General features: G+C 35.7%; 1 protein-coding gene across 3 annotated transcripts in view; it reads left to right on the top strand.

The window, feature by feature from the left end:
- The window catches only part of mtus1b (microtubule associated tumor suppressor 1b), a 52223-nt gene that overhangs the window by 36432 nt on the left and 2232 nt on the right, over positions 1 to 13559 (top strand). For all 3 annotated transcript variants that reach the window (XM_058773791.1, XM_058773785.1, XM_058773799.1), the window contains exons 7-13: positions 1576 to 1802; positions 8066 to 8132; positions 10394 to 10608; positions 10934 to 11039; positions 11147 to 11220; positions 11373 to 11468; positions 12154 to 12270. In XM_058773791.1, the coding sequence (XP_058629774.1) occupies positions 1576 to 1802; positions 8066 to 8132; positions 10394 to 10608; positions 10934 to 11039; positions 11147 to 11220; positions 11373 to 11468; positions 12154 to 12270 (902 nt within the window). The remainder of the gene's footprint in view (positions 1 to 1575; positions 1803 to 8065; positions 8133 to 10393; positions 10609 to 10933; positions 11040 to 11146; positions 11221 to 11372; positions 11469 to 12153; positions 12271 to 13559) is intronic.

The raw sequence follows: 13559 nt of genomic DNA, 5'->3' as shown, positions 1-13559 counted from the left end.
TCAGAGAAACTCTCTGATTCATGGAAGGTCATTTAAAGGGAAATTCACCAAAAAAGAGAGTTCTGTCGTCATTTCTCACAGATCTTACAGCTATATTAAACGACATTCAGTTTTCAGCTAAGTCTTCTGAAGCCATACAGCATACAGTGATGAGTAGGGGTGAGAAGATTCCCTCGTTTTCTCAATTCATCGAAAACAAATCTTTCTAATGCATATGCAATGATTTTGAAACATAGAATCATGAATCATTTCTTTTAATAAAGAATCTATTTAAAATTATGTAAATGATTCTTTAAAGTATCATTCAGTATTTTAAAATATATAAGCATTACAGTTTTTAAATAGGCAGATTATTGGACAGTTCACGATTATTTGCGTAAAACACATTAGGAGCAGCATTTACATAATCCTATATACAAAACAAATCTAATTGAAAACCTTCACCCTCAGAAAAACGGTACCAAAGCTGTTACTTGGGTGGTACCCTTTAAAAAGGAACTAGTGTGTACCTTTTAGATACTGATATTGGGTACAAAGGTGTACTTTTGAAAAGGTACCACCCCATTGACAGCTGGTTTTCTGAGAGAATCAGATTTTCTGTCTATCCTAAAATCCACACCCCTTTTGTAATAAAGCAATTTTCATTTTTTTGGGTGAACTGTTCCTTTAAGGCCAGCTGTCCAAAGCAGTCCACTAGGGAATGAGAGTTAAACTGCATCAGCAGTAGCTAATATTCAATTTGTACTCGTCACCTCTTCACACTGTTTGTGTCTATTGTGGTTACTTGGCAGATTTGTGTGTGGGATATTTTAAAGTTGCTTGGTAAATACAGATTACATTCAAACAAGGACTAAATTACCATCTAAATTACAGTTCTTGTTAAATGTCATACACAGACCGGGGAGTTTGAGAGAAGCCAACCAAATACCAAAATTACACATATATCCAGCCTTCATCTGTCTTTACCCTCATGTTTAAGCTTTAAATATCTAATTAAGACAAAAAGAAATTATACATGTGGAATTTGCAATGACAATTGTATTACGTCTACGTCCTACTTTACACATCATATTTCTAATTCTTGTATGAGAGATCTGAGTCAATATTCTTCATAGATTATGGGATGGAAATCCTTACTTTGACTTCAGTTAGCCTATAGAAGATGAGAGCAAAATGCACTCTCAGTACACACACACACTCACACACACACACACACACACAGTCTCTCTCTCTCTTTCTAATGCACTCTTAATGTGCTCTCTGGACCTTAGTGCATTTTCATTAAGATGCAATCCCAGCATGCACTAGGACTTATTTTTTTTCAAGATCAGCACAAGAGAGGGCGTTTGTTATTTGTGTGCTGAGTTTGTTACTTAAAGCTTTTGTTGCAGCGCATTCCTATTAGTCATGTTCATTTCTTTCTTATGATACCATTAAGATATAGATATTTTTCTAGTGTATGAGTGTGTATGTTCTTCTCATAAGTGCAGTTTTTTGCTTGAGGAGCACATGTGATTCTGGACTGTGAAATCATGCTGAACGTAATGACCACACTGAACACGCACTCTTTTACAGTGGACAAGAGCTCCAAAGGGCCTAAAGCTGCAGGGGCAACAGCTGGACGGACACAGCAGCACAGCTCAGCTAGTCAAGCAGGACCGACAGAGGAAGAGGAAGAGAAAGATCTTCGTCTTCAAAATGAGAAGAAAAGTCAATGTATCCTGCATCTCCGTAAACTCATCGTTAACGGCAATCGGCGACTGGAGGCTCTCGCCCTGGTTGTGCAGCACATCTTCAGTGAGGTTGGAGAGCTTTACTGTTTCATCTTTTGTCTTTCTATCTTCTAGATGTTTCTTTGTCAGGTTTACTCCCCATTCATTTTCTATTTTTCGTTCTTGCAATGGTTTTAATATACTGATATTCAGCACATTACTGATCTTTCGGCAAAGTGGTCTTTGGCAGAGAGCTGTGCAAAATGGTGTTTTATATATGACTTATATATATAGGTTTTATATATTTGCGCTAATTTATCATAATTTAATATAATGTAAGAATACAGCAAAAACAGTAATTTTGTTTCATGTTTTTTACAATTCAAAATAACTGTTTCTGATTTGAATATATTTTAAAATGTAATTTATTCCTATGATGGCAAAGATGATTTTTCAGCAGCCATTTCTCTAATCTTCAGTGTTGCTTCAAAAAGTATCATTCTAATATGCTGATTTGGACAATTTTGAAAACATTTGTACTACTTAATCTTTTTGTGGAAACCAACAGAAAGATCAAAAGTCACAAAAAGCTTTTGTGACATTTTAAATGTCTTTACTGTCATGTTTTATCAATTTAATGCATCCTTGCTAAACAAAAGTATTCATTTCTTTCAGAAAAAAAAAAAAGTAATTGTACCCAAACTTTTGAACTGTAGTCTGTTTAACATCATTAAACATATCTTATATAATGATGTCTTAACTATTCAAATTATCTTCAATCAAGAGATCTTTGTTCATCTGTCCTATTAGTCAGATTATAATTGCAGGTATCTCAAATTATCATTTCATCCTTTGAAAATGTAATTGGGTCAGATGCAATTATAAACATCTGAAATGTAATCATGGATAATCAAGCATACTACAAGGACTTGTCAAAATGTATGTGCCTGCCTGTTTTGTCTACAAAGCAGAGAAGTAGGAAATGTTTCATATGGTGGTACCATTAACCAGCATTTCAGGTGTGTTGAAACTAAGAGGGCTCCAGGGGGGTGTTCTCTCACATTCACTCTAGATGTCATGCATGATTTAGGGTAGTCAATAAGCCAAGCTTGACCTAACCCCTTCGCATGATCTCCTTGCAACCCACCGAAACACAGGTTCCTCTATGCATTCATGCTCATCGCCATCAGATCCACACGCTATGGGCCTCTTTAGTTCGATGTTGCACTTGTGCATTGATCTCCCTCCTTTAATTTACTTCTTACTTTCAGCCATTGTTCTGGAAGTGGAATGTGGCTTCAGCGCAGCTTCGGTAGCGACTCAACTTGCACAATATAAGTTGAAGAGGAAACAGTTGGTCTCTTTGGGGTCTCTTTGACTAAATGTCAGAGCCATCAACCTCTATGTATACAGCCTGGCATGATCAAATATCTGGGAGTGTCTGTAAAAACCCTTTATTTTGTGATTGGCTGTATCCTGGATACAGACTTGTCACAGTGCTATTCACCTTCTTTCGGTTCGCAAATATTTGCAGATTAAAGGAGCTGTCAATCACTAGGTGTAACTAAGTATTTAAGGATTCCCATTGGTCTGAATAAATCAACCATGAGGTAACACTACCAAAAACAATAGTAAGATAGGCACAGATTATTATTCTCTTAGGATGTCTCAGAAAATTGTTGTTAAAACTGAAATTACAGTTAGGCCTAACAAGTAATTCAGTCGTTTTTTAAAATGTTAAGTCTCAGGTATTTAGGTACTTGCCTAACCAGTAAAACGTAATAATGAATCACCGGCATTGACATGCCCTTGCCACACTCCTCATGGCTTATTGAATGCCTTTTTAATGCTTTAACATCTTGGTAAGAAGTTTCTCAAATGTTTGAGTAGACTAATAGACCACTATCCACTATCGCTACTGACTTACTTAGTCTTAAATACAACCAATTATATAATGTCAGCTTTGATCACTCTGAAACCTCTGTGTGAGAGAGTGAAGTTTCAAGCCTACTGTTCATTTAATTGGGGAGGTTAGTAACACCCTACCGTTTTGCATATTGGTTTATCTGACAGAGTAGGTTTGAGCGTAATCCCGCCCTCATGGGCCCTGACCACTGACAGTAAAATCATCTTGACGCACAATGCTGTACTGAATCATACACTACACTGTCTGATGATGTGTGATCATCTGAAGGCATGAACTGTCTTGTATTTCCTGCATGACTGGCTGGAATAGTTCTCAATTTTGAATGTTGAAATTGATTGAGGCCAGAGAAGTAAAAGCGTGCAATAATTTACAAATGTACCATCCAATCAAATAGAAGTGAATTAAGATATTCTATATTCAACAATAAAACTATGTTTTTTCCATCTAGAATAGTTTGGATCATGAAAAGTGCACCAGAATGGACTGGTGCAGCTAGGTTGGAGAAAGTACTAGCCTACCAATGCCTACCATCTCAAGACCAATTCGTATGTATTTTACGAGGTGGCTAATTCATACAACCTCACTCATACGATTTTGCCCCAGCGACGGGTAGGTTTAGGGGCGGGGTTAGGTGTAGGTCATTCGTACAAATTCATACGAATTGGCAACTCGTAAAATACATACGATTTAGCAAAAATCGTATGAATTTGTATAAGTGAGGTCATACGAATTCGTGCGAATTAGCCACCTCGTAAAATATGTACAAATTGCCGTGAGATTGGGCTGGGCCTACTGACGGCAGCCAGAAAAGGCGTTCCAGAGGTGGAGAAATGCATTACGTTTTGTTGAAAGTCTGTGACAACAAATATTTGTTCTTTGAAATAATGTGCACCCATAAATCATGCACAAGGCTAGGAACGTGTATTAAGAAAGTGAATAGGGTCAATTTGGATTTCTTGTTGACTTTAAACTTACTCTAATCTTCCTGAACTCATATCTAGGTAAACGCTATTAGCTAAGTTTGAAGTTGGGAACTTATATAGGCTTATGTGAGCTAATGTTAGTGTCACTATGTTAATGGATTACTCAATGTGCACCCCACACCCAGTCTAGTAATCTTCACCCCAGGCGTACCATTAAACCCAGAATCCCACAACTTTCTTTCTTTCTTTATTTCTTTCTTTCTTTTTCTACTTTAAGTCAGCCCTTTTTCCATTTTAGCCATCTCATTCCATGCATTCCTCATTGTTCTATATATAATGTAAATTTGTTATCTTATCTCCTTATCTCACAATAATAGCAAGCCTTCCCACATCAATTCTTCTTATCAAAACAGCTTAAAAAATACACCTAGGATACTTCACAAATGTTACACTTCTACTCTAGAAAGCCCACATACAGTCACATACTGTCTAGAAAACACAAATCTTTCACTTTCTTTCCACTCATGAAAAAAGGGAAACTTTACTTTGGGGAAAGATGACAATTTTAGCGCTCGTGTCACCCACAGTGATTGATAGTGAGCACAGAGGAGGTGGGATGTTGCTGTGAGGAATGCACCAGCTGCTACTGAGCCCCAGGGGGCGGGATTTGGAGAAGGGGTGTGGTTTATTTTCCCACCTCACTGCTGTTTGGCTGATAACAGTAGATCGATGTTTCTCTGTACCCACCCACCACTTTGCACTTTACCATATTTCATAGAATATGAGTACATAAAATTTTTGACTTTTTTTTTTTCTCATGGAAAATATCACTGTGGAAGTGTCCACTAAAAATTTTATATTTCAAGTCAAACTTGTTCAAATAATATTCATTGAAGCACATGCAATGGGTTGTTTGCTTGTGCTTGAACTGTCATCAAAACTATTGCATATGGATTTGATTAAAATCTAACTTTGAGCAAATGCCTCATTACTTTTTAAGTGAATCATTTTTTTCCCCCTTTCTAATTACTCGTTTGTTCTGATTCTTCATGCATTTTTCTTACACAACTTTGCAGACCTGTGGTCTTCTGCCATGTAACGGTTCCCAATAATATTATATAAACTCCAATACACCAAGCACAATCTCATTTATAGAACAGCAATGTTATGTAACTCTGATATCACCTTTGGACTTACTTCTTTCCTATGTACCCTGGCAAAATATGATTCATCTATTACTTTGGTCTCGGTATATCAGTAAGAACCAATCAAATTGCTTGCCCATAAAAAAGAAAGATTTTCTTCATAACCACAGAACCAATTTTTCCACCTACTCACGCTTTCAACATTCATCTTTCCATTTTCTCTTATCTGAGTTTCCACTCCCTCTCTCTTAGGAGGAATACGGGAGCAGGTCTGTGATAGGGAGGGAATCGTTCCTAATGCAGCGTGCCTGGAGACTGATGCTGACAGACCAGTTTTTAGAGTAGAGAAGTTGGAAAGTAGCTGAAGATTGTTGGGTTGTTTGATTGGTAGGGGAGAGGAGAAGAGAGAGCAGGAGCGTGAGTTTGAGGAGGAAAAGATGGGCTCCTCCGGGAGCAAACCTGGCCTGAAGAAGCTACCTGGCTCCAAGAAGAATCAAAAGGTGCAGTTTAGTTCCTTTGAGTAGTTATTTTGCAAATACTCGTATTGGCAGATTTACTAGTTGCAACTCTGTTTCTCAGTAACTTCTTTCTCAAAGTGTAGGCATTTTTTAATTGTTAACTTCCTTCTCAACCTTCAATCAAACCATTGCTAATCTTGTTAGGTGATTCATTATGGTTTGTGATGGCAGTTGTGCATCATGTGTTGTGCATATGGAGTAAACTATTTTGTTTGATCTTTATTTATGTTTCCAGTTTGTGCATTCAAACCTGAAGTGCACAATCACATGCTTGCTTTTTCCCTGAGTCTGTAGAAGGTACTCCTTGCGTGTTTTGCCCATGCAAAGTGTGTTTTTGTATAGTTCAGTGGTGTAAAACTCCTGTCCTCTCATCTCAGGCCATGAACCCGAGTGTATGTGAGTACAGTAACCATAACAGGGAGTTTGACTCCAGTTTGGACGTGAGGTTTGTGTGTCAGCATGTTTTGTTAAGTTTGTCTATCACGTGTTCTGACAGTCTCTATCACAGAACATAGTAATCTCTCCCAGGCCATGTGATCTTTGGGTAGGGGTTACTGTAACATTAAGCGTCACTTAATCACAGACACATAGACACACACGTCTTTCCTGGAACATTTAAATCAGCCTCACACTGACCCTTGATCATGCCTGCAGATAAGAAACTGATTGAGATGGTTCTTATCCAACAACAACAAGCCATTCTGCCAGTACTGACAGTGTCCAGCTGAGAGTCACACATGATGCATGATATCATTGCAAAGGCTTGGGGATTGCAGAGTGTTTTATTCATAATTATAATCAAATGTGAGTGTGTTTTCATTGTGTAATCAAGAAGTGGCTTGGTACTTTTACAGTATGTTTGAGGTTGAACCAAAGTATGTCTTGAATCTTTTCAAGGTTTTGGGGAAATATTTATGCGTGACCTGTAGTGCAGTTGTTCTTATTCTGTGGACCATGACCAGATTCTAAGTTACTGGCTGATTAGGGGGGAAAAAAAATGCATCTAAATTAATAATTATAATAGACAAAGAAGTAACAACATTACATTAAATGACTGATTAATCAATTCATAACAATAAAATAATTAACTAGTTATGCTAACAGTAATTTGGGATTAAAATATGTTTGAATTGTCTTGTTTAACAAACAGTGGGCTTATTTAAGTATATCGGCTGTGAGTGGAAGTAGCTAATTTCAATGAAAGAAGAAGTTGCAACATATTTGGAGGTTTCCCCCAGCAGCGGTTATTTTGTTAATATTTTGAATTAGCTTTTATTTTTATATTCTCAGTTTTCATTAAATTTTTAGTAATTTGTGCTTTTGTGTTTTTATTAGTTCTTTTAATATTTATCTTTAAATTAATTTCATTTCAACAGAAATTAACATTTTCATTTAAGTCGTTAATCTAATATTTAGATTTTATTTTACTAACAAGTTTTTGTTTAGTTTTAATTAACAGCACTGTCCCCTAGATTTGGTTAGTTAGGTTGTTTTTCATTTTTATTAAATTTTTCTGAAAAAGAACCATTACATTGTGACGAGCTATACTTCTAAAAATATTTAAAACAACACATTATTTTTTTGTACTAAACATAAAAAATGATGCACCTTTTATGACCTTACTAAATGTAATATTTATTGTTTCAAAAATGCATTTTTTTTTTAAAGAATGTAAATTAATATTTTTCCTGTTTACTGTATATTCTATAAGTCTAATGCTATATATTAATTGACCTAAAATCTTTACATCAGACATTTTATTGCCAACTATGCTTTTACACTTCCTTGATTTGTTTGAGTGACTAATTTTTGGTTTTGTTTCTTCTGTCATTTGTTTTAGCGTGAGGTGGCAGTCAAACAGAAGGAAGAACTTTCCGTCCAAATCAACAACCTGCAAGAGCAACTGGGTAGGCAACACTTGTCTGGTCACACACAGAAGCTTGGTTGTTATGTCCCTTCTCAAGGTTCACAGACCATAAGCTTTCATCTTGGTTAGATAGCTGTCATTTAACAGGTGCTTTTATTCAGAGTGACTTGAAAAACACTAATTGTAGGGAAAGTCTCTGTGAGAAACCTTGGAATAACAGCCTTGCTCAAGGGCACAATTCTGATTAAATAGGTCTGAGTGAATGTCTAGTTTCAGGGTCACACCTAGTTGGAATTGCAGAATTTGTTTTAGCACGTTTTTTTTTTTTCTTCTTACGGATTATTTACTCAAGCCGTATTTAGCCGTATTCACTCAACTCTTCTTTAGAAAATGTTCTTTCTTTGTCTATATTATCATTAACACCAATTAGCTTGTGTTTGAAGATTTATTAGCTTGCTGTGATTTGCCAGTCACATATTTGTTCTTGGATGATATTGTTCTCTACATTCCAGAGTGAGGCTGTTTCATGTTTTATCCTGTTGAATTCTCTGTTCTGATGAGCATCGTATTGATGGACGTGAACAGCTCATTGTTTGGAAATTGGGAAACCAATGTTAACAACCACACGGCAATCGCATTCCACCTGTTTTATTACGCCCTGCAGACGTTTGACTGCCTTTTATTGTGTTTGGAGTTGGTGTATTTATTTGTACGTGTTAGCAACAAAATATGACTCCTCAATGCATTTGCACCTTGAACACAAATGCGCACACATTCTTGGCAAGCCTGGACACACACATTTCTAATGCTGTAGAATGTTAAGGAATTGTGCAGCTTGTTATGATTAATTAGTCTGGCCTTACGCACTGTCATGACCTTTGGCTTCGGGACAAGTGTGAGGGATGTGTGTGGTGTATGAGGAATGTTTCACTCACACTGGCTCCTGTATGCAAGTCCGAAGGTGCAGTTGGCCAAATGACACTCTGCTTCTGGTTCAGTGCCCTTTAACTCACAGAATTAAAAGAAATAGTTATCCTGAGGCTTCAGAAACATATGCATGCTAGGCTTAAATGTCCATTGAAAATTTGAGAGGAATCTGCATTCTGCAGAATTTGTAATTGTATAATTGTAATGTAAATGTACTGATAATTACATTTTTTTTTTTTTTTTTTTAAGAATAGAATTCTTAATACAGTATGTTCTAGATTCAAATCTTGATTTTACAGAATATTTAGCTAATTAAACCAACAGCATGTTCCAGATTATACTGGCCGTTTATAATTGAATCAGCTATACATGTCTCCTAAATGTAATTTAGGTTTAAATCAGTGTTATTTTAGTATTTTATATATTAGTATTTATTAATATTTTGAATTAGCTTTCATTTTTTCATTTTCATGATTTGAATTTTTCTTATGTGCTGTTTTATTTTTATTAATATTTTTTATATTTCTTTTTAGCTTTGATTTCTTTTTAGTAATTTTATTACTTCAACTTAACTTATTTCATTTCTAGTACAGTTCTATTCTACTTTCCTATTTTTTTTCTAGAAATGTCTAGAACATTTCTGTTCTATTCAGTTTTTTTATTATTTTATTTAATCTTTCAGTCAGCAAAAACAATTTTCAGTAGATTTAACTTTTAGAAGTGTTCTGCTGTTTCAGTTTACACTAGGTTAAATTCTAGTTTTTATTCTCTTTGTCGAATTAAACCCATGGTACATTCTAGATTTTGTGTTATATTCTACTGGCTCTTTAGAGAATTGACCATCAAAACTTTCTAAATTTCTACATATTTAATTCGCTGAAGAGTCAGTAGAATCTAGAATAGAATTCTGACAACTTAAGGAATTTTATCACCAGTACATTCTTGGTTCTATTCTGGATTTTACTGACTCTTTAGAAATTTGGACCAACTGGTGGATTCTATATTGTTTTGTCTGTACCATCAGAGCATTCTAGATTCAATAAAATTTAAAATTTGCAGTACAATAGTCACAATCTAAGAATAAAATAAAATCTATCTGTTCTATAAGTTTCTACCAAGACTAATACCAAATTCTTCAAAGCCCCAATTCTGACCAAGACCTGTCTAAAAAATATTGTTGTAAACAAAGAGAGAATCTATTCCAGCATTAAACTCAAGTAGCCACCGTATGTTAGATATGGAGTAGTTGAATCCAAGACTTAGGTCCAGACCAAAGCCAAGTTTATGTAACTCTTGAGAGTTCTGAAGATCAGGACCACAAGATCAAGAATCATCTTCTTCCTAACATGCTCCTCTCTATCACTTAATTCCCAGGTAACTCTGTCTCATGTTGTGAGCAGCTGGAGAGAGAGAAGGAGGAGGTGCGTGTAACTTTGGAGGCATTGTTTCAGAAACTACAGAAGCAGCATCAGACAGAACTACAGCAGCTGGAAGAGCGACTGAAGGACTTCTACTCTGCAGAATGGGACAAGACCCACGAGGCCTATCAGAGGGAGGCGGATAAATGCAGGGCGCTCATGCAGCAGCAGGTAGGCTCTTACCTGGGCTTGCCTCTGCTTACCTCACACTGAAATCACAATCGTTATGTAATCATGTTAAACAATTCAAATCACTTGGCTCTAATCATGCAATATTACCTCTGGTTTATTGTGAGCGCTTTTTCTGAATGTTTGAACTTTTTAAAAATGTTTGTCTTTTTAAATTAATTATGGACAACTGTGAATAAATGGTATCAGTAACTGAAAACATATTTTTGCATGATGCTGCATCTGCTCTGCAGTACCAACCAGTGCAACTTGATTAAAAATTGTATAGTTAGAGGATGATGATGATGAGTATGGTTTCTACTAACAGGTGGAGGATGTGAGGAGCAAACAAGAAGCCCTGAGGAACCAACAGGAAGTGGCACACAGTCAGCATATAGCAACACTGAAACAGGAACATGAGACTTCACTTGCAGGTAATTTCACAGCATTCATCAAAAAGCTCATTGTTTATCCTTTAATTTAATGTACTGTATCTTTCTGTCGGATGAGGAAGATCAATCCATTTTTTTTCCTTTTCCAGAGCTCAGGAAGACTCATGAACAGAACATGCAAGAACTTGATAAAACACTCAAGGAGTCTGAAGCCATGCTTAATGTATGCATCACTGTCTTAACTTACAAATATGAATTAACTTACTTTTAATATTCAAAATGTAGTATTCATATTATGCTTAATTAGCAAATTGAAAATAATGTGTATATGCTTTTTGGTAATTGTTTATTTAATCACTTTTCTCTCCCCTACAGGAGAAAATTCAGACTTTGAAAGCAGAAAACGAGGCTTTGAAAGAAAGACTGAGAGAAGAGGAGGTACGGAGGAGAGCTCTGGCAGACAAAAGTCAGGTAAAATTTGCAATACTTTCGCAGTGATATATATTATTCACAATATAACCACATTGCTGGTTGACAGTTAGTGTAATTGAATTTAAATCCTTTTTTTTTCACTAGTTTTATGACAAGCCCCAAAACTAATGGTAATATATTATTATAATTATTAATATTTTGACTTTTATTGTCATATTTTCAGTTTTCATTAGTAATTTCATTATTGCTTTTTGTCATATTTATTACTTTTTTTAATATTTCTATTAGGCTTGCTTATTTTTTTCAATTTTAGTTGTAATAATTTTAGTACTTTAATTTAGTTTCACTTAGACAGCATTTCCAATTTTTAAATGTTCATGTATTATTTACATGTTATTGTAGTTCAGCCTTTTTTCTATTAACAAAAACGATTGTTAAAAGTTATAAATAACACTGACACCAAGAACTGCACACTAATGCAGTCCATTAGAAATGTTTACGTTTGTGCGGTTCTTCTGTTCTTGTTCTGGTGTGCTTGTCAACAACAGCATCCCCAACCGTAGTTTCAAGAGGGCTAGTGGGACATCTGATTAACCATCTTGACCATATAAAGCTAGTTACCAAGACCCATGCCAAGCCTGTGACCCGTAGAGATGCTCCATGTATTTCTTTGTAGTCCCAGATGGCGTAAACACAATCTGAGCACCTGTTTCTCTGTGTGCAGAAGGACGCCCACACACTGTATTTGGAACAGGAGCTGGAGAGTCTCAGAGCCGTGCTGGAAATAAAGACCAACCACATACACCAGCAAGACAAGAAACTCATGCAGATGGACAAACTGGTGAGAATGTGCACAGATAAATATAATAATAAATATGCATTAGACACCCCTGTAGCTTCCTTGTGGCATTATGAGCCCATCAAATTTTAGATTAGGTCTCACCTCAGTCGTGGTATTGAAGTTGGAGAAGGGCATTGGTTATTCACTCCTCCCACCTACAATTCCTGCCAGACCTGAGACTTGAACCCACAACCTTTGGGTTACAAGTCCGAGACTCTATCCATTAGGCCACGACTGCATTTTATATTCTTATTACCTAATTTGTCACTGTTAGATATTTACTGACTAATCCAAAATGATGATTAAAGAATAGTTCACCCAACAGAACACAAAAGATGATACTTTGAAGAAAGGTTTTGTTCATATAATGAAAGTCATTTGAGTCCAAAATGATATTGGACCCTACACCAATAAAACTGATTTTGTGGTGGAGTAAATACTACAGAAAAAGAAATGCAATTTCTACATGGAAAAAGTTAGTTTAGGCAATAATTTAACAGTAAATTATATCTAAGTGCTCAATTCAAGCTTGTAGAAATTAAAGCATAAGTATCAATGTTATTAACAGGGTTCCCACGGGTCCTTGAAATCCTTGAAAGTTTGTGAATCTGATTAAAAATTTTCAAGGCCCTGGAAAGTTTTTGAAAATAAACAAACATGGATACAGGTCCTTGAAAATTCCATATTATTGGAATTATGTTATTTTGTGCGCTAATGTGTTATTTCGTCAACACTTTATGCATACTAGCTTGCTTGATTTACGTTGCACATTTATGCGTTACGTTAAGTGTTTCCCACGTGAGGTACTTTGTGTTGTTCGTTGCCATGACGTTCACACGCACACGAAACTACTAAGAAGGTACCTCAACGTTTCACAGACACACCGTGAAACATTGCAAAAGTAGGCTGAAATCACTGCAACGTGATGACTGGAAAATGCAAGTTTCAAGATATTTGGCTCACCAAAGAAGATTACAAAGAATGGCTTGCCAGAGATCCAAAGGATGTCATGTTAAATTGCTTTGCTTGTTAAGATAATGTAAAGCCACGAGGCAAGAAAAACTTAAAAGCATATTCATATATCTTAAAACTTCTGGTTACATGAGCCTAAGCTCTTTTCAATAAAATCCATGCAAAAGTTAATATCAGATCATTTTAGAATACAGTATAGTATGTACCAAATATTATTTAATTTTATGCAAAACAGAAATACGACAAATATCAGATTTCTGTCATATGGCCAAAAATAAATGCAAAAAAAAAAAAAAAAATAGCTTTTTTGCATAGTT

Source organism: Onychostoma macrolepis, chromosome 01 (genome assembly GCF_012432095.1).
Source record: "Onychostoma macrolepis isolate SWU-2019 chromosome 01, ASM1243209v1, whole genome shotgun sequence".
Lineage (NCBI taxonomy): Eukaryota > Metazoa > Chordata > Actinopteri > Cypriniformes > Cyprinidae > Onychostoma > Onychostoma macrolepis.
This window is presented reverse-complemented; position numbering and strand designations above follow the sequence as displayed.